At 55.9% G+C, this 21,503-nt stretch overlaps 1 protein-coding gene across 1 annotated transcript in view; it reads left to right on the forward strand.

The window, feature by feature from the left end:
• The first annotated feature begins 2,498 nt into the window (after positions 1–2,498).
• LOC111152980 (spire type actin nucleation factor 2) overlaps positions 2,499–21,503 on the forward strand; it is a 32,104-nt gene continuing 13,099 nt past the window's right edge. Inside the window, exons 1-5 of the mRNA XM_022511763.1 lie at positions 2,499–2,793; positions 13,324–13,367; positions 17,117–17,473; positions 20,315–20,395; positions 20,490–20,654. Coding sequence (XP_022367471.1) covers positions 2,523–2,793; positions 13,324–13,367; positions 17,117–17,473; positions 20,315–20,395; positions 20,490–20,654 — 918 coding nt within the window. The 5' untranslated portion in view covers positions 2,499–2,522. The remainder of the gene's footprint in view (positions 2,794–13,323; positions 13,368–17,116; positions 17,474–20,314; positions 20,396–20,489; positions 20,655–21,503) is intronic.

A 21,503-nucleotide genomic window follows, 5' to 3' on the forward strand; every position in this document is an offset into this window, starting at 1 on the left:
TCATGTGTTTGACCCCCTGGAGCATACAGTTTGGACCCTCTAGCTTCTGTGTCTGCAAAGATGTTCAGAAGTATTTTTCCTAGAGCTCTTTAATCCATGGCCAACTGCAATTACGAGCCACCCACCCCTCCAATTGCATTTGCCACAGTATGGGCACTATCTACATGAGGTCTCCTCCAAGCATCAAACACAGACCATGGGAAAAAAACAACATAACCAGTGGGGCTCCTGGCTCACATCACGCCCCTGTAGCTCTTCCCCACCTACGGAGACTGTGTTTCCTTGTGTGCTGTTTCCACTAAGAAGGGGTGGGGAGGGACCTGGGTGGGTTTTCCACTGGCCCTTCCCAGGCAGAAGGCATCAAGACCCAGTGGCTCACCAAGTATGTGTGAATAGCCTCTACTGTGAGATGAATATTCAGGGAGCACCTTTGCTAATGTGATAACCTGATGAAGTAATTCTCCAATTCTGAGCCCTGGAGCTTAGTCAATGTACATATTTCTACCCTGTCCCCAAGCACAGCAGCCTCCAGTGACTGAAAATGTCCCTTCCTCAGGATTCCAAATCTACTGGAGACGAAGTATAAAGAACGTGTTTTTAGGAGTGGGCCACAGGTGATCTCATAACTATAGAAATTACCTTCATCCACAGCTTTCCAAGTTGGGTTAATGATTGACCCCAATCATTTCTACTGTGCTGCTCAGTTGAAACTCTTTAATAGCTGGAAATATGTGCCTTTATTTGCAAGATCTGAGTGGCAAGTTCCAGTTGTGGAAGGACTAACATTTCTTTGATTCTGATATTCTATGGACAAACGGCCAAGTGTTTTAACTTTGGTGTCAACTTTCAACTCAAATAAACCCCAGTTCCCATCTTACCCAGGCGCTGCTCTGCTCACAATAAAAAAGGAGGTATGTACTCTTTTCCCTCCATGTGTGGGGCCCAGGTGACTATCAGTTTACCCACATGAGTTCCTTATGACCTCATGAGCCCTCAGGTGGGCTTAAAATACTCACTGGACTTTTCAATCAAAAGTATGGGCTGAGCTTGGTACCCTTGCACAGGAAGGAAATGGTTATCTTGACTTTGACTTGTGACTAACAGGTGGAACTTGTCCTGTACCTAGACTTCCAACTAACCAGCTCAGAAGTCAGTCGCACCTACTTGCTAGAGCCTAGAGCCCTGGGAAAATTTGATCAGGTTTCTCTTCTAGGGGATCCATACCTCATTTCTGATTCTTGGCTTAAAAGCAGCCGTTAGGCTCACGTCTACGAGCTTGGGATCCTCTCACTGCTACCAGCAACCTTAGGCCATGTCTGGCTTCCTCCTCTCCATAGGGCCATTTCTATGGCTCATCCGGCACTTTTTTTGAGGATGGGTGAGTAAATGACCTAGGATGATAAAAGATATGGTTTCTATGAACATCTAGTGAGCTGACTGATGATTTTGCTTCCTCATTTTGGTCATGCCTCACAGGACAAAGCTTCAGATAAGTACTCTTTTGTTTTTTTTTTTTTAAAGATTTTATTTATTTATTTGACAGACAGAGATCACAAGTAGGCAGAGAGGCAGAGAAAGAGGGGGAAGCAGGCTCCCCACGGAGCAGAGAGCCTGATGTGGGGCTCGATCAGAGGACCCTGGGATCATGACCTGAGCCGAAGGCAGAGGCTGAACCCGCTGAGCCACCCAGGCGCCCCTCTTTCGGTGTATTGATTGGTTTAATTTCCATGACGCTATTTTGCATAAGCAAAGCACTGTAAATCTTATAATTTAAAAGTAAATTACTTAAGAACAAGAAAAAAAAGAAAGAACAAAAACGAAATAAGTAGGGGCGTTTGATTCAGACATGGGTCTCCTGCAGGACAGGGTTCTTTCCCAAGTGTTCACAGCGCGGGGCTCCCTGGCTCACATTTCCCTAGAGTAAGTGACCTCTTGAGGTCACCTTGCTAGCCGGCCTCCCACAGAGGCCACTGCAGGTATCTGCTCCTCCCAACCAAAGTCAGATGTGTGTGGGGTGGTGGGGGGAGGTGGGTTCACAGGCCTCGTGACGCCCTCCTGCATTCCAGCATCAAACCTGCCTGAGGTCCCGCAGTCACTGCAGTGTCTTCGGCTGGACACCGGCACGCAAGCCTCGAGAGCGCGCCTCCCTTTGGCCCCGGCTCCGCGCTCCCCCAGCCTCCCGGCAACCTTCCTCTCCCGCCCCGCGCCCCCACCCCGCGCCGCCTTCCTCGCGGCACTGACCCGCACTTCGCCCCCTCCGCCCGCCCCGCCCCGCCCCGCCCCGCCCCGCGCCCTCCCCGCCCCGCTCCACCCTGCTCCGCGCCCCCAGCGCCCGCCCCTCCTGCGCTCTCCAGCCCCGCCCTCACCTGCGGCCGCTCCGCGGGGCGGGGCCGCCCGAGGATGACAAAGCAGCGGCCGGCGGCGCGGGACCCGCCCCCCCGCGCTCGGCGGGTGCGTCGGCCGCCTCGGCGCGGCTGTTATGGAAACCGGCCCGGCGCGCGGGAGGCGATGATGGGGCGGCCATGGCCCGGGCCGGCAGCTCCAGCGGCGACGCGGCGGCGGGGCGGCGGGCGGGGGACGCGGGGCGGCCGGAGCCGTGGGAGCTGTCCCTGGAGGAGGTGCTGAAGGCGTACGAGCAGCCCATCAACGAGGAGCAGGCGTGGGCCGTGTGCTTCCAGGGCTGCCGCGGGCTGCGGGGCGCGCCGGGCGGCGGGCGGCGCATCCGGGACACGGCGGACATCCTCCTGCGCCGGGACGGCTCGGTCAGCGCGCGGCGGGAGCCGTGCGCCGCGGGTGAGGGACGGCGGGCACGCGGGGGTGTGGCCGGGCGCGCGGGCCGCGCCGGGGGTGGGGGAGGGGGCGGCTACGACCCTCCTCCGGGCCCTCTGGGTCCCCTGGGTCCCCTGGGTCCCCTGGGTCCTCGTCCTGGCCCTCTGGGTCCTGGCCCCCTCTCCCCCTTCTCCCTCCTCTCCCCACTCTCCCCGCTCCCCGTCTCCTCTCCTTCCTCTCCTTCCCGGTCCTCCGCTTCCGCACCCTCCCTCCGCTGGGCCCGGAGCCCCCAGTCTGCACCCTCCCCCCTTCCTGGGTCCGGCCACCCGTCCACACCCTGGCTCTGCGGTACGTGGAAGTCCCATGCTTCTCCCCGCCCTTCTCTTTCTCACCCGGCCTGGGATACCCCCTCCTTTTTCCGGAACCTTTCCCTGACCATCCATCTCTCAGCCTCCTGGCGGGCTGCGGTCAGTTGGCTCCCTGCAGTTGGGCATGTTTTACTCAGCGGAGAAGGATTTTGGTTTTTGATGGCTGAGTACTTTCAGTAGACACAATCCTCCGTCTCCTACCCCCAGTTCCCCCCACCTGGGGCTAGTTCCTTCTGCTTTGGGGGTGTGTAGCCCTCAGTCTTTTGTGATTCATGGTGAGAAGCCCTCAGTCGCTTGTCTTACTGGTGACTGCAGATGGCTTAGGCTGGAAAGGAACAAGTGTCCTTTTGAAGTCCTTTTTCATGGGAATGAGGGTGGGAGGAGGGGGCTGTGTCTCCCTTGGAGTCCCTGCAAATTCACCAGTTGCCTGGGTTTAATAGTAAAGAGAATGTAAAATTTGGAGGATGGCCTGCTTGGTTTTTCTGCTCTTAATTATCAAGAACAAACAATTAATCCCTTGAAAGATACTGAAGTCTGCTCAAAATAGTGAGTTTTAAGTGATTTTTATTCTCCTTCTTAGAAAAAAAAAAAGTGTTTTCTTTCCTGGAGAACTGAAGTGGTAGTCTGCAGCATTTGGAGATATTAACCCCAAAGCTGTTATCCTGTGGGGAAGCACAAAGGCCAGCTCTGTGTGCTGCTGGGGAGCTGGGTTTGCAGAGGTCCTCCTGGGCGGGCTTCATGGAGGACAGGGAAGGAGCAGGACAGAGCTGCGCAGAAGCCACAGTGGTGACAGGCGGGTGCACTGGGCCCACACAGGGACCAGCACTGTATTTCTCCACGGGGTCCTTCTTACCCCTGTGACCAGCTCCCAGCTCTGCCTGCGACTCTGCTGTGCACTTATTTCATGCAAAAAGCACCAACGTATTTGACAGGTGAAAATAATAAGAGTTGGTACTCAAATTATTCCCATTTTATACTCTGTTAAGCTGAGGCTCAGGCTTGCCCGGGAGGAGGATTTGGATTCAGCCTCATAGTCTTGTTTGCTGTGTGCAAGGTCTTCACAGGTAGGGTGGGGAGTGCTTCCCCTGGGGAGCTAGACCCTGCATTTTCACAAGGAGCTTTTCTCCTGAAGCTGTGTTTTCCTCCCTGTGCCCATCCCCATCCCCAGAGATAACCGCCTAATCCAAGATCTGGCTCCCTGCACCAGGGGGTGGGACAAGAGTATACCAGCCTGCCGGGTCAGACCCCTCTGATTTTGAAGATGGGAAAACTGAGACGCAGAGTGACAGCTGGTTAGAACTAAGGGCCCTTGCATATCTCTAACTGTGGGAGAGTCAAGCCGTGTTTCTTACTGGTACTCTCCAAGATGCTCCTTGATGGCTCTCCTTCATGTCAGTGGTCACCAGGTTCTCTCCAGTCCCCAGGGATCGGACTCCTACTTCCTCCTCCTACTGCCTGCACACCCACAGCCTGACTGGAAATCCAGGCACGTGGCTACTCTAGGGAACTTGCTGGCTCAGGACATGAGGGAGCCCAATTCTGTCTTCCATTCAATATGGTCTTTGGTTTCTGTTCATAAACATGTCTCATAAAGGTGGATGATGTTTATGACTTGTTGCCTCTTTGGAGATTAAGAAAAATAGGGCGCCTGGGTGGCTCAGTGGCTGAGGTGACTCGATCTCGGCTCAGGTCTTGATCTCAGGGTCGTGAGTTCAAGCTCCTCATTCGGGTTCCACACAGGGCATGGAACCTACTTAAAAAAATAAAGATTAAGAAAAATAAATTACTCTGAGCTTTCTCTTCAGTCTTGTTGGGCTTTCAGACTTTATTTTGTTGGCAGTGGCTAACCCAGCCGAGTGAGGGGTTAATTCATGAAGCTGATGTGTTTATTTCTTGCTGTGACTAGCAACCGGGAAAATCAAGATCGTTTAATATAGCCTCATGTGGGCTCTCAGTACAAAGTTCTGGTAAATCTAGCATTAAGTAAATGTTTAAAATAACTAAAGAAATCAACAAATGAAACCACGTTTGGGGGAATGATTAATGTCTTAGCATACAAGGTGTGGTACCTCTCCCTTCTTCCCGCCAAGTGGGGAAAAAGTCCTAACCTTTAACCTGAAGACTTTATAACTGCTGGAAACCCCCCCTTTTTTAAGTGGAGAAAGTGTGTTAATATGTGAAGTTATTTTTAAGAGGCCATTGATAGGGAAAGGGTTACCCTTTTTTTTTTTAAATTGAGGTGAGAAACTCAGCCAGACATCACAGTGAATGCTTGTGCCCAGCTGTTCCCTGAGGCAAAGCTAATTCCCTAAATGCAGCTGGGTCAGTGATCCAGTGACCCTGGGATGTTTTCAGGGGCATTTGTCCACTGGAGGGTGTCCTGGGCAGATCACCCCAGGAGAATGACTGCTCCCCAATGCAGTGTTTGGCCGTCCCCTTGATGGAAAGACCACCTGCCTTTCTGGCCTACACTGCTGATGAGACATTTCAGGAAAACCCCCAGGGACAGACATGAGTGTTGACAAAGGTACGTGTCTGAGATGGGGGTGAACTCATCACCTCCCACGTTTCCCATCCTGCTTATGCTAATTCACACACTGCCCTACTTTCCTAATGTTATTTTTTTTTTGTGAGGTTTTTTTTTTTTAAGATTTTATTTAATTGACAGACAGAGATCACAAGTAGGCAGAGAGGCAGGCAGAGAGAGAGGAAGGGAAACAGGCTCCCCGCGGAGCAGAGAGCCCGACGCGGGGCTCGATCCCAGGACTCCGAGAACATGACCTGAGCAGAAGGCAGAGGCTTTAACCCACTGAGCCACTCAGGTGCCCCATTTTTGTGAGTTTTGATGCTACTACTTTTCACAGGCTCTTCAGCTTGGGTCCCCCATATGAGCTGCCCAGCAGCCCTCCCCCCCCACCCCGGGGCTCTAGCCCCTTCCTGCTCTTTCTTCTGCCTGGAGTTCAGAGGCCAGCTGTCCCCGTCCCCCTGCCAGAGCCCTGGCACCAGAGCTCAGGGTAAGGCTCTCCAAGTGGCCCACCACCGCACAGACTCCAGGCCTTCCCAACTCAGCTCATTTTCAGTCTGAGTTTCAAACACAGAAATGATTAATGGTCTGTCCTGTATTGGATGGTGGTAGCCTGTGTCAGGAGCTCCGTGGGACCCAGAATTCTTTTTCACTGCAGCTCGTAGCTAGAGAAACGGCAGTGTTCAGGAGCAGGCTTCAGCATTTCCCCAGTGGCCTAGCCCTTCTACGTAGATGTGGTGGCAGTCGCACCAGCCTGGGGCGGGTGAGGACTAGTGAGGGAACATAAGTACAGAGCCCCAGGCCCAGAGTTGTGTGCGCGTGCAGACACACAACACACGCGTGCATGGTCACAGACACTGATACATACAGGTGCATAAGCACATACCACACACACACACACACGGCCACAGACACATAACACACAACACACACACACACACACACACACACACACGGTCACAGACACCCATACATACAGGTGCACAGACAGAGACACACACACACACACACACGCGGTGCCCCTTCCTCTGGAGCTGTCTCTGAGGCTCCCCACATGTGCACACGGGGCTGCCCGTCCCCCCACTAGAGATGTTCCTTCAGGTCTCCTGGCCCAGAGTGTCCTGTCCCAGGAGCTGAGCTGGGACCCATGGCTATCAGGAAGGGCTCTGGGCCCTTGGTGTTCTGGGAGTCCCTGCTGGGCCTGTGGGCTCCATTGGTTCACACTGGACTCGGTGGGCCTCTGGGGGAGCCCCCTTCTGAATGGCTGGGGACTATCTTTTTAGCTTGGCTGTATTTTGGTAAATGGCTCTCCCCACAGGTGAATGTGCAGGTGAGTGCTGACGGGCCTTGTTGCGGGATGGCGTCCCCTGACAGGCTGGGCAGAGGTGAGAGCTGGTTGGAAAGAGTATTTGCCTCCTGGCAGATCTCCTCACAGAGTATTTCTGGTGGGAACACTTCCTTTCTGTCAGGTCCTGCCCTTGTGGTTTTTGTTCCGGGTTCTTGACTCGTCACTGGCGCTGCAGGTGCTACCCGTCCTTGCTGGCACATGCGGGCCCTTGGCGTGCGGGGCTCTCTCAGCTCTCTGTGGCACCTCGTAGGGCCGTCCAGCGGAGATGTGGTGTGGAGGTGAACCCAACGCGCCCAGCGGCTTCACAGTCTGGGAGACGGTGGCTGACATTGCTGGGCTCCTGCAGGAGTGTGCCGGGCAATGCCGGGCCTACACTTGTTTATGCCCTGTGACGCTGTTGGGGTCCCCATTGCACAGATGAGAAAAGCGAGGTTCCCACAGCAAGCATCCCGTCACCCGGTGCGGCGGTGGGGGCAGGGAGGCTGCAGGTGTGGACTCAGCTGGGCTCCAGCCCTGCTGCGACCCTCAGCCGGGCCTTGGGGAGTGACTTGTGATTCTTCTCTGGGAAATGGGAAGATAAAAGTACCTATCGCCTAGGCTCTGTTAAGCCTTGGGCCCCAGCCGGCTGCAGGGAGCTCTCGGGCCCCAGGAGCTTCAGCCGTTGTCTCCTGGGCCTCTCTGTGCCTCAGCCAGACCCAGCTGAGGAACCGGCCCCTCAGATTCGTGTGGGAGTCTGGTCACAGCATTCTAAGCTGCTAGAGACGAGGGATGGGAGGCCGCTCTGCCGAGTGCTCTTAGCTGGGGTCCCCACGCACGTTTCTCGATGAAGTAAAACGTGAGGCACGGAAAGAGCCACATGCTGCCGTGGCCCCAGGTAGGGCAGAGGCGAGTGGGGCTCTGCGTGTCGGGGAGGGGCTGGGTGTGACTGTGGGAGCCAGTGTTTGTAGGAGCATCCTGATTTTTTTCTCCCCTCTGAGCGAAGATGATCTCTTGGGCAGGCATTGGCCAGCAAGCCATGTTCTCTGTCCGGGTGTCTGTGAGTGCCGGCGGCTGGGGTCGGCTGTCCCCGATAACTGGGATAAGCTTAGCCTGTGTGGCCGCTTTGGCCCATAGCCCCGCAGCTGTTTGCAGGTCCTGCTCTGTGCTTTCAGGCTGCACCTGTGCAGAAGGTGACCTTGGGGTCCCTGTGTACCCTCGAGACTGGCTTATGAGGGATATAGCCCTGCGTCTCTGCCGCCTTCAGGGCCCTGGTCATCCCCCCCAGCCCCCACCCTGACGTCTTCACAAGGAAGGGGAGCTGTGTCTGCTGTCTTTTTAATTGTGCACCAGGGCTGACCTCTGGGGCCGGAAGTATTTGAGTGGCTCCCACAAAGGAAGTATTGTGACCCTGGCCGGTCTGGTCCTGGGATGTGGCCGCTTGAACAGATGTGCCACTGAGTACTGGCTGCGGGAAGGCGCTAGGGTTTCACTCTGGTCCCGTTCTGCTCCTCAGAGGGAGTCTGGCCTCCAGCGAGGACCAGGCGAGGAGGAAGCCTGCCTGGAGGTGGCAACGTGGTGACAAGCCTGACCAGCACGGGCAGAGCCCCGGGGGCTGGAACCCCGCGTGCTGGGGTCTGGTCTGTTCAAGGAGATGGGTTACAGGTGCAGGAAGTGCTACCTGGGCTGCAGTAGGCGAGTTAGACGGACGCACTGCTTCCGACTGCGGACATGTGTTGGGGCCTTGGGGAGGCCAGAGGTCCAGGATAACCTCTTTGCCCTGAGGTCGCCAGATGAGCGACTTCACTTCTGTTGCAAGTCCAGGTCCCTTGCAATGGGACGAGACATGTCCACAGGTCCTGGATTGGGCCAGGCTTCCAGGACCAATGGACCAGTGTTGCTCTGCCCATCATGGAGGGGAGGGTCACACAGGTGGAGTGGACACTGTTCCTGCACCTGACCCCCCTGGTGAGCACACCAGAACATGGATTCCGGCACAAGAGTTCCACGTAATGCTTTACTGGGGCGATTCTCGCCCTTGAGTCCACCAGTGGGTGTGTTGGACACGGGTTCTTGGATTGCGGGGTTCCCCTGCGATGAGCCTGATTCTGCCCAGGTCTACAGTGGGCCTGAGAATCTGCATTTCCGACAAGTTCCCAGTGATGCTGGTGCTTCTGGTTCCGGGCCCCCCTGTGACCATCAGGCCACCATATGTGGATTCCCCACATCACACCTAAGAAGGGATCACCCACTCCCTGTTGGAAACCCCTCCAGGGCCAGGACCCATTCCGTCTTCGGGCGACTGGAACGGCCAGTGAGGGGGATGACTTGTGGTCTGGGTGTGGGCTACAGAGCCAGTCTAGCCATGGATTGGATCTCAGCCAGGTGGCCTTGGCCAAGTTCCTCACCCTCTTGGGCTGTGTCGTGGGGCAACGATGGGGACTGTGTGATGTGGGCCCTGAAAAGTCCTCAGGAACTTCAGGTGAGTTGTCCTTGGCCCCACAGGGAGGAGAGCCTCAGAGGTAATGCATCCTTTCAAGGGTGCCCCTGTCTGCAGTGACTGTCAGCAGGGTGGTGGTCCCTGGTCACCGGGGCAGACACAGGGTGTGGACGTACTGGGGGAGCAGAGGGGCGCTGACCCCCCTCGCCAGAGCTTGCTGAGAAGGTGGAACTTAACAGCACGGTTGCCTGGGGTGTGGGGAGCCCTCTGGCCGACACACATGTCCTCGGCTGGGGCCGAGGTGATGTGGGTCCTGGTGCTTCTAGGTTCTTGCTGGGGGTGGTGACAAGTGAGTTTATGGAGAAGCGGCCTGATGTCAGCCATAGCCTGTGGAGATGGGGAGTGAGGTGGAGGAGGAGGGACGTGCCACAGATGCTGGGGCCTCTGCCCCCCAGAGCTCTGCATTTGCTCAGCAAACACACAGCTTCCCAGCTAGCTGTGAGCAGGCCTTCAGCTCTCAAGCCTGGGTTTCCCAGCAGCTCGTTCCTAGAACCCACGGTCCATCGAAGACATTGCTTAACTTCTGTTTGGAAATCGCTTCTTGACAACGTAACAGGCGTTATCGAAGCATCCAGTGGGTGCCAGACACTAGCTGGTTTTCGCTTTTGGGTTTTTCTGAAAAATCTGTTTTTAAGTCGTCTGTACAGCCTACAATGTGGGGCTCGAACTCATGACTTGGAGACCATGCAGGGACCCCATCTGTGTTGAATCTTCATGGTCACCTGTGTGGTGGGTGGTACCGTTCTGTCCAGGGCTCTGGGGGCTCGGGAAGGTCAGTGTGTTGCTGTGGGACACACGGGGCGTCACTGGTGAGTCCGTTTGGCCTGGGCTGTGGGAGGACGCGTGCACCCTGCATCCTTGCTCACTCTCACAGTCGCCTATGAGTTAATTTCTTGATGCACATGTTCCAGATTCAGAAAGTGTCAAGGGAAACGGAGTCTCCCGCCAGCCTTCTCCCACGAGGAGGAGCCCTAGTGTCTACACCGCAGGCAGGGGCTGCCCTCTACTCATCCTTAATGGGGACCTCCAACGATCTCCTCCTCCTTTGTTGGGGCTGCCCAGTGCCCCTGTGGGCAGTCTCAGGGGTCTTGGGTCGACCTAAGCAGACCTGCTGAATCGAGGCAAACAAGGGTGCCGTTTTGAGATGTTGCCGGTTGCCTTCCTTGGGGGGGGTTGGCAGTTCCTGCTGGCACTGAGTGGGGGCCCTGAGGGCCTCGGTCTGTCCACCCGCTGCCGGGCACATGGGTACTCCTGGGAGCTCAGCCTGAGATGCAGAAAGGCAGGAGACACCTGGGCTCAAGCTAGGACCCCACACTTGGTAGTTGCATTCCTTGTAGGTAATTAAGAACCTGGGGGAGCCTCGGGTAGCCTGTGCCCCCTGCATGTGCGTGGTCTCCTTCTGGGGGCTGCAGAGGTAACCCTTGGCTCCTCCACGGCCATTCTCTGTCCTGAACCCAAGCCCAAACAGAGTCACAGACAGGATGCCCGTGGTCTGAGCCTGGTTGGGAGGTCCTGGTGGCTCCGTTGGCCACTGTCACCATGGCATGGCTGTCCACATCCTCACAGGATGCTGCAAGTGTCCGGACACACAAGGAGTGTCCACCTCCACTCCCTCACACACCCTTTGAGGTGACATTGTGGGGTAGGTTGGGCAGGTAGATGAGGAAAGGAGGTCAGAGAGGACCTCAAGGTCATGACCACAGGTAGGCAGGGATCTGGCCTGAACTACACTCCTTCCCTGTGCTCCCCACCCTCAGAGGGGTGAGGCTGTTTGAGAGCTGGCGACCCACCCCACCTGCCGGGCAGGGGGAAGCCCTTCCTCGGGGAGCTCCAGCCTGCAAAGCCCTCACAGACTTCCCTCCTTCGGGTGGTCTTTGATCTCATCCTGCCGTGACATGTGATCGTGGTCTTTCCGAGGAGACCTCCTAGCATCTTGAGTTCTCGTTGCATTTATACACAAGACATCACAGTGTCTTTTCTTTCCTGGCACGTCTTGGCGAGGCTGTTCTTCCTTGCAGGGAGAGAGAAGCCCCCGTGGAGAGGTAGCATCCCCGACAATGCTTCTGTCCCAGCTGCCTCCATCTGCTTCTGTCTGCGGCTCTCTGCCTTCCCGCCAAGACAGCTTTTTAAATAAGCCGGAGACAGTTTGCAAATGCTCTATGACCTCCCTTGCCGCCCACCCCCCGCCCCACCTCGTCCATCCGGGCTCTGGGTGGTTCGGCAGGCTTGCCCACCTCCCACCCGCACTTACTGATATGCTTTGTGGTTCTGGGTGATTTTCTCCACCTGCCTGAGCCTCAGTTTCCTTGTCTGTAACGAGGGAGTCATGGTACCCACTTGCGTGAGGTGATTGTGGATTGAAAACATAATAAATCATTCATTTGTTTTGTAGCAAAGAGCTGGGCACAGTCTCTGCCCAGAAAGGGCAGCTTGTGCCTTAAAACCCGAAGACTCCCCAAGTCCTTGCCACTTCACATATAATTAATGATCCCTTATCTTCGTTAACATGTGGACCGTTTAAACTGGGGCATTAAAACGATTCCAGCCGGAAGGCCTCTCACTGAGCAGGACTGCACGGTGCTCTGTCTGTAAGGGACAGTGCAGGGCTGGCTGACCCCGTCCCTTCTCGGCTCTCAGGATAACTCAGGACGCTGGCTGCTCCCCGGACCACCTTTGCTCTGAATCTGATTTATTCTTCTTCCTATCGCCTCCAGCCAGTCGCGGCGGGCCCCAGGGTCCTGTAGGCCGGTCCCTTTCAGCCTCACTGACGTTGGGAGTGGGTTGTTGTCCATTATTTTAATGGATCCGTCCAGCACAAGCGCCCTTCATCTTTGGCAATCTCTCCGCTCTTAATGGCATTTTGAAAATATTTGCAGAGTTAGCAGGTTCACTTAGCGGCGATTTCATGGTTTATGTTTTTTTTATACCCTACCTCATTCCAAAAAGAAGTTAAGGCAACTCGAGTTCACCTCCTCGCGTAGGTTCTACCTGCACACTTAATTCAAGGAAGTCTGTAGAAGTAGGTGGGTTTTCTGCGGCTCATCCAGCTGGCATCTTGAGAGACGCGGGGCGGGGGGTGGTGTGCGGAGCGGCTGGAGCAGAGACTAGGATCCCCTCATATGGCCCCACCTGGCACCACCATTCTGGCCGTAATACCTCTGTTTCCTCACCTGTGAAATGGGTCACAAAACCGCTTACCTTCTGGGTTGTATATGGGTTTCAACAAGTGAGCACTCATAAACTTGTGAATTCAGTACTGTGTTCAATAGTGAACATAATAAATTACCTAGTACCTAGTTTAGTACCTGGGCTTTGACCCAGAGACTGATTCTCTGATGGAGGCCCTGACATTCCGTAGGTCTCCGGATCTACAGGTGGTGGCCAGATGCTACCTTACCCAGCTCGACTCTTGGGAACTCCAGAGCAAAATCTGTTGCTGCCTTTGAGCCTGGGTCTCATGTGACTCTGCTGTGATTTGGGGGCACATGGATTCAGACTGTGAATTACGGACCGTGAGGGCTTTCCTGCAGATAAGATTTAACTGACCTGCTCTCTCCTTATTCCTTCTTTACTCTAGCACCAGCCGTGCCTCCCCAGGGAAGCCTGTTGGCTGCTCCCTTCTGAGGGGTCCCATTGGAGTGTGACTGCTGTGCAGGGTGTGGGCAGGGGCTGAGTCTCCTGCCTCTGCATGACCATTCCAAATGACGGCTGCTCGACCTGTTTAAGCTTTCTGGGATACACTGTGTGTTCCTGGGAGGCCAGGTGGGTGGGCGGCCCTATTTGCCACGGCCTGGGGTTGCTGAGGTGTGTCTTGACTGCCTGTTGTCTCCTCTTGCAGATTCCACAACGATGGTGTTGTCAGCAGCCAGCTCAGAAGCCCAGGTACCTTTAAAATAATTTTTTAATTTACTTGATACACATTAAAACTAATATGTCTCATATTGTGTGAATTAGACAGCATATAAAGTTACAAGATTGTTTCCATGAGGTAGGACACAGACAAAATACTCAAAGGGCTTCGTTGAAAGGACATGATGAAGAGAGCAGGCAGGTGAGGACAGAGCCCACTGGTCAGTGAGGAAGCTGGCAGGCCTTGGAGGGCCTGAAGGGCGGGGGTGGGCGATGGTACCCTACCTCCCTCTCCTATTCCGCCCCCAAGCTGCTGGTGTTGCCTCCCACTGACCAGAGGGAGGGAGCAAAGGTGCTGTGGTCTGTGGACGCAGAAGGTCAGTTAGGGAGTGGGTCTGAGGGGCACAGGAAGACCAGCCGGTGACCACCCACCCACAATTCAGACCTCACCAATAGGACCAGTGCCTCCCTGTCCCATCCCTCTACCCTCCAGGAATTTGTCCTGAACTTAATGTGGGTTGTTCTACTGCCTTTAAGAAAGCTTTATACAAACATGTGTTTATGTATTGAACACAGCATTATACCAAGGGTGGGGGGCTGGTCATAGGCAAAGAGGCCATACCGTCTGCCGTGGAGAATTGCAAAACGATAATAGAATCATCCCAGAGTTTTCCTGCTTTTTCTTCCTAGCACATGCTGGCAATCTTACTGCTGTCAGGGGTAAGACACCCTTCCCAGTGGCACACTGCCTCCATCCAGAGCTCCGTGGTGAGGCTCTCGCTCCATGTCGCCTCCACAATTCTGTCTGGGAAGAAGGCAGCTTTGCCGCGGCTGGCAGAGTACTCTAGAGACTTTGTTTATCCCAAGCCCCCGTTACCCAGAGTCCCCACGTGAACGTGCCATGGCCACCTGCCACCCCAGAGGAGACCTCTTAGTGGTTCTGATGCTATTTACAAGAAGCCTCGTGTGTGGGGGCCCAGTCTGCGCTCTTACGGACTAACCCCAGAGCCCCACCCCAGAAACTCCTGTAGGGGCCACTCACTGTGCTAACCTGGATTCCTACTACCGGCCTCCCGTGGACGCCGTCCTGCAGTCTCAGCCCCTTCTCTCTCCAAGCCCTCAGCAGGCTGTTCACCCCAGCTGGCCTGTTGGGAGCCTGCTCAGTTCCCAAAATGCTGTGGGCAGCTAGGCCTGGAGGCTCTCAGACCCTGGCCGGCTGCCCAGATTGTTCCTTATGGGAAAGCAAGGGCTCTCTGCCTTTCAGGCGGTTTCCAGTGTCTGGGCTGGAACACAGAGAAGCTTTTAACAGAGCAGCTGTCAGATGAGAGGCTCCTGTTGGAGTTAACCCTTTAACTGACGTGGTGCTGGCTTAGGCCAGCTCCCAGGAGCAAGAGGGAGAGGCATGGTGGGTTGTGGTGCTGCTCCAAGATGCACTGGAGCAGGGGCTGGCCTATGGGGCCCCTCTGTCTGCCCTGGGTGGTAGAGTGGTCTCTGATGGAGAGACCAGGGCACAGCCACGCCTGGGTCAGCAGTGGCCGTGGAGTAGAGAATGGGCGCGAACCTCTCCCACCATCTCCTTTCTGACCTCTACCTCTGGGCCAAGAAAGAATCAATGGGAATTTGTGTGACCTGTGGTTCTTGCCAGCCCAGTAGTCCTGATGGGAGTCCCACTGCCATAGGGGACTCCACCTGGCCCTGGCCTTCTGCCCTCTGACTCATGACTTGGGTTTGTGATTCTTGCCCAGCTAAACAGAGATAAGACCACCTCCAAGGGTGGACTGGGGCTTTGTAGACTGGAACTTGGCTCTGTTGGAGCCCCTCTCCCGACACTGGCCAGGGTGTGTTCTGAGGCGTTTCTGCAGGATAGAGAAGGCTGTCTTGTGCCTGTCCCCTGCCCAACACTGACTCTCCCCATGTCCTCCTTCAGCTCTGCTCAAGCCAGTCCCCTTGGGCTGCCGGTGTGGGAAACAAGAGGAGAGGCCAGCGGCCTCCCCCCTCCCTCAGGCTAGGCAGACTCAGACTCGGGGTGGAAGGTGAGGGTGTGGCTCCCTCCTGCCTTGGGCAAGGCTTAGAGCCTAGGCTGGGGACAGATGTGGGTCCCAAGTCCAGCTCTGCCAGCTGCGGTCACGTGACCCGTGGCTCCGTGCCTCCGTCCTCTGCCTAGAAGCCAGAGGTTAGGTCTCGGGTTGGGTTGTCCTAGAGTTAAGTAGGGCTCTGTGTAGCTGATGACACAAGAAGAGCTATGGTCATTTTGTATCATTGTCATAAAGGAGAAATGTCGAAATATGAAAGCCAGGCAGGCTAGAAGCAGCACCCCTGTGGTCGTCCTCACCCCTCTCTGCACATGGCACATGGTTCTTCCCTGTGCGAGCAGCCCACGCCAGGGGCCGATGGCCACTGGACAGACCCACGAATGGAGTGGCGGGGTCTGCAGATGCCCCCCCCCCCCGGAGAAGGCAGAGTCCCAGTGGTTAACGGTAGTCTATGAAATTAGGGTTTCCTGCCAAATAAAATTGAGAAATGGTGAGTTAAGAGGTCTATTGCAAAACTCAGATTTCAATATGTGAATATGCTTTTAAAAGAACTAATTATGGAGATTTCAAGGATACACAAAGTAAACTGAAGCGCTGTAGGCCCCATACCTGGCTGGGTGCCCACAGCTCCTGGTCCCTGGGCAACTCCCTGTCCTGGGCAAGCCCCCACTCAGGAGCCATTACTTCTTTACTTTTCTTCTTCTCCAGATTAAATTTACGTATGTTGAAATTTGCATGGAGTTTACAGTATTTTTTAAGGGAGAGGATGTCAATTTTTATGAGTTCAGGTGTCTGTACTGTATCCCATGTAGTTAACAATTCCAGCACGCTAGTCTTTCTCCTCTGATTTAAAACACACTCTTATGTCACTTTATTTATTTTTTTTTGAAGATTTTATTTATTTATTTAACAGACAGAGATCACAGGTAGGCAGAGAGGCAGGCAGAGAGAGAGAGACGGGAGGAAGCAGGCTCCCCGCGGAGCAGAGAGCCCGATGCGGGGCTCTATCCCAGAACTCTGGGATCATGACCTGAGCCGAAGGCAGAGGCTTTAACCCACTGAGCCACCCAGGCGCCCCTCTTATGTCACTTTAAAAGCTAATGTTTGATTCGGTTATTGTATTTTTAAATCACGTTTATTGGGATATGCTTTATGATCAGTGAGTTCCTGTGCTCCTTCCAGCCTCAACCCTCAGCTGGGAAGCACCGACCCGCTTTTTACGGCTGTAGATTGTCTTCATCTTGCCTAGGGTTTTGTATGAATGGAAACGTGTAGTCTGGCTTTGTGGCTCTGTGTTCCGTGTGTGTGTAAGGGGGTGCCTGAGTTTGGTCTTGGCAGCCTGGCATCCCACGGGAAGGATGGGTCACCTTTGTGTTCCGTGTCCCCGTTGAAGACAGTTGGACATCGCAGGTGTGGGCGCTCGTTCGGGATGAGTCCCGTGTGGGTGCACGTCTTTCCTCTCTCTGGGTTAGGTACTCTGGAGGGCGTTGCCCTCACTTCACGTGGTAAAAGCACGTTTGGCCCCGAGAGCCTGCTGAACTGCCGTCCACGGCGGCCGCGCGGGTTGGGAGGCGTCCTGCCCGCCCCGGATGTGTCTGGCTGCGGGGCCTCCCTCCCGGCCGCTGGCTGTCGCGCTGTCGCCGCTGGAAGCCGCATGGTGCTCCGGCGGGGCGGCGGTCCCTCTCCGGGCTGGGTCCCTTGCGGGTGGCCCCCCACCCCCCGCTGACTCTCGGGGCCCCTGTCCTGCAGATGGTGCAGTCGCTGGGCTTTGCCATCTACCGCGCGCTGGACTGGGGCCTGGACGACAGCGAGGAGCGCGAGCTCAGCCCGCAGCTGGAGCGGCTCATCGACCTCATGGCCAACAACGACTGCGAGGACGGCGTCTGCGGGGCTGCCGACGAGGGCTACGGGGGCCCGGAGGAGGAGGAGGAGGCCGAGGGCTCCCCCCGCTCGGTGCGCACCTTCGCCCAGGCCATGCGGCTGTGCGCAGCGCGCCTGACCGACCCCCGGGGCGCGCAGACCCACTACCAGGCCGTGTGCCGGGCGCTCTTCGTGGAGACGCTGGAGCTGCGGGCCTTCCTGGCCAGGGTCCGGGAGGCCAAGGAGGTGAGCGCGCGAGGCCGTGTCGGGGAGGGGCCGAGGGCTGGGGGCGGGGCCAAGGGTGTGGGCGGGGCTTCCCGGAAGCCAGGAAGGGAAGGGCGGGGCTGGGGCTGAGCAGGGCCGGAGGGGACAGTGTGCCCAGGGCGAGAGTGGGAGGGAGGGATCCCAGGGGAAGAGGCGGAGGCCCCCAAGGGACCTTCCTGGCCGTCTTTCCTGCCCCGCCCCCCCACCTCCGCCGGTGTGGGTCCTTCTGTCTCTCCCACGGGAAGTGGAAGTCCTCAGCTGCGGACTCTGGACGGCCTCGCCTCGCAGCTGGCGCTCGGGGTGGGCCCTGTCATGCTGTGCGGGTTTTCCCCGGACCCTGAGCTGGATTTTGCACGGGGAGGAACTGAGGGTCAGGATCTTAACTCGCTGGCTCGCAGCCACTTGGCCCCAGGACCTCTTTCCTCTTGCCTCCCAGATCCTCCTGTTTCCATGTCCTGCGAGACCTGGCTGTCCTCTCCCAGGGCTGGTTCCTTCTGGAAACAGGAACTGAAGGCGCCACTTGCTGTAATTCGGTGCACATGTGTACTCACTGCGCTTGGAGTTTTGGGGCGGTAGGAAATTCAGTGACCGTAGCCCTCCCACTCTTTTTACAGATAAACAAATAGAGGTTCTTTTTTTTTTTTTTTTTTAGATTTTTATTTATTAATTTGACAGACAGAGATCACAGGTAGGCAGAGAGGCAGGTGGAGAGAGAGGAGGAAGCAGGCTCCCCGCCAAGTAGAGAGCCCGATGCGGGGCTCGATCCCAGAACCCTGGGATCACGACCTGAGCCGAAGGCAGAGGCTTAACCACGGAGCCACCCAGGCGCCCCACAAATAGAGGTTCTGAAATATGTCCCTTGCCCCAAGTCAGAGGAAGTCCAGGCAGAGCTGGGGTCTCCCCAGGGCTGTCCTGTCTTTTCATGGTTCCAGAATTACTAGCTGACGATATTCCTCCAACTCTCCCATCTGGAAGGAGGTGACAGACTTCCTTGAAGCAGGGGGTCTTGGCATAGGGTACTCCTGCCTCCCTTCAGCAGTCAGATATGAGAAAAGGCAGACTTGGCAGAGGGCTGGGCAATTGGTTCCACCCACTCTTGCTTAAACGGCAGAGGTGTTCTTCGGAATTGACTGATACTGGCGTCTGGTTCCCCGGACCAGCTTCCCTGAACTGTGGCCTGAGTCGATTCTCAGTATTGCTCTGATGGACAGGGTCGGAGGCCCAGAACAGGACATATCAGTGACAGTCCCTGAGCCGTTGGGCCTTTATCTGTAGCCCAGCTGGTGGCCCAAGGGTAGGTCGCTCCTCTGGCCACTCCCTTCCCCCAACCCCCAACCCCCGCTCCTCCTTGGCAACTTAGAGATGTTCTTCTGATGTTCTAATGAGTGGATGGTCTTCATGCTTTTGTTTTTCTTGCTCTGAAGTCATCTGTTCTGTTGCTACCATCAATTCCTTATCCAGACAATGGAAGCTCTTTCTTTAGCAGGAGCAAACAACTCTAGACTTCCAAGTAATTGCCCCAAGAGATGTTCAGGGAATTGGTAGTGACAGGGAATGAGAAGAGGGTGTCAGTGGGACACATCTGGGCTGGCATTTTAGGAAGAAACACCCTGCTCAGGGACAGGTAGAGAAAGTCCAGGAGGGATGGGAGACCCACCCTTCATGCCCTTTGCCCACAGGAACTGCCAGATCACACACAGGTCTAATTTTAGAATCAGCCAGGTCACACACCTTGCAGCGCTCTGAGACTTGGCCGCGTTTTCTAGAGCGTCCCAAAGCAGTTTAGCAAATAGCTTCAAGTGAAAGCCAGGGTAACCGGTTCTGGCTTACTGTGTGGGGGGGGAGGGGAGTGAGCTGGGAGCTGTGTGCTAAGGGTTCGATGCTTCTCCAGGGTAGGAGAGTTGGTGGGAACCAAGTGTCTGGCTGCTGCCAAGATCCAGGACAATGAAGGGAGTGAATCTAGTAGCTGCTTCCCAAATTCTCAGCAAAGAACAGTTACCTAACAATCCTTCCTGTTCTTCTTTGGCCCTTACTGTGATGTTGGCATTTTCTCTGCTTCATGAAATATGAACCTGTCTGTTTCCCAGGACTTGCTGAGTAACTTATCCTCTTATCCATCTGTCTATCCATCCATCCATCCAGCCAGCCAGCCAGCCAGCTATTGTTGAAGACCTAGCCTCTGCCAGTTGTGCTAGGAACCAGGAATCCTCAGGGGAGAAAACAGAATCATACCTGTGGCTCTGGCCTCATGGAGCCAGTGGTCCAGACAACACTCACAGAAACAGATTACCGAGACTCCAGTGTCCCCACTGGAGTGGGTCAAGAAGCAGCTCTGGGGATTCCAGGAGGGGGTATTCACGTGGCCCAGACAGAGAGGCCAAGGCATTGCTGAGGGAGTGCCATGCGAGCTGGATCTGAAGGAAGCCTGGGAGCTCTTCACAGGTGACAGAGGGCAGGGTCCCCCTGCATCTGCTCTCTCGGAAGGACACGATGCCCCTCTGGGCTGTGTGGATTGGCTGAGAGAAGAAAGAGAGCCAGGATGTCCTGTGTGGGTGCTAGGTGGCTGCTCAGCTCTTACCCCTGGCCCAGGAGAAACTGCCAGAGATAGCTGATGGGCCACCAAGGGCCCCACATGGCTCCAAAGCTAATGGCTTTGTTTCTCCAGATCTTTCTGAGTCCAGAGCTTCAGCCCAAAATGCCCACTCATCCCTTTTTTAGCTGGTGGAATAGTAGCCCACGTGTTCAGGAACTGTCCCCGGATGGACAGACCGGTGGGGCCCGCAGCCCTGTGACAGCCACTCTCACCTTCTCCTGGACTAACAGATGCTGCAGAAGCTTCGGGAGGGTGAGCTGCAGGAAGGCAAGCCCCTGGCAGAGCTTGACCACCTGGGACACACCGACTGGGTAAGCTATGGCTACCCTCCACCTGGGGTCTGTGCCAGGGCCAGGGGGAGACCTGCCAGGTCTAAGGACCATTTCCGTCTTCTTGGGGGCCCAGGCCCGACTCTGGGTGCAGCTCATGAGGGAGCTCCGTCACGGAGTGAAGCTCAAGAAAGTGCAGGAGCAGGAGTTCAACCCCTTGCCCACCGAGTTCCAGCTCACCCCCTTCGAGATGCTGATGCAGGACATCCGCGCCAGGAACTACAAGCTCCGCAAGGTCATGGTGAGCTGCTGGGGGACGGCAGCCTGCCCCCGAGCCTTCTGCCCGCCGGTGGCTCTGCAGCCCCTGCTCTGTGCGCTGGCTACTGAGTGGGTATTCAGATGTGCACCGACAGATGTGGCCCTGACCCACCTGGCTCCACCTGACACGGTGTGACTAGGACAGGGACACAGTGTGACTAGGGCTAGGACACAGTGTGATTACGGTGGGGACATAGTGTGACTACGGTGGGGACACGGTGTGACAAGGATGGGGACACAGTGTGACTAGGGCTGGGACACTGTGACACAGTGTGACAGCACATGGTGTGACACTGTGACGTCAGGGACACGGTGTGACATCAGGGACACAATGTGACAAGGGCAGGGATACAGTGTGACTAGGGCAGGGATGTGGTGTGACGTCAGGGACACGGTGTGATGTTGGGGACATGGTATGATGTCGGAGACCTGTAACTAGGACAGGGACACGGTGTGACGTTGGGGACACGGAGTGATGTCGGGGATACGGTATGATGTTGGGGACACGGTGTGACAAGGATAGGGAGAGGGGAAGCGTGGAGGATCCTGGAGGATTGTCCCATTTATACTCACATGGCTCATGCTGCGTGCTGGCTTCACTCTGCAAATTCTAAATGTGCGAGTTCATTTCAGTCTTGGGACAGCTGGGTCGAAGGGGCGCCACCGACCTTCATTTCCACACAACGAACCTGAGATGTAGGGAAGGTGGTAGTGGTCATGGCAGCCATGTGCATGCCACACAGCCGGAGGGAAGGACGGCATGAGGACCAGGCCCTGCTCAGGGCTGTGAGCCCTCCCATGGCACCCAACTCCTGGGTGGGGATCAAGCCCT

This window comes from Enhydra lutris, unplaced genomic scaffold (genome assembly GCF_002288905.1).
Source record: "Enhydra lutris kenyoni isolate GAN:26980312 unplaced genomic scaffold, ASM228890v2 scaffoldscaffold30, whole genome shotgun sequence".
NCBI classification, from domain to species: Eukaryota; Metazoa; Chordata; class Mammalia; order Carnivora; family Mustelidae; genus Enhydra; species Enhydra lutris.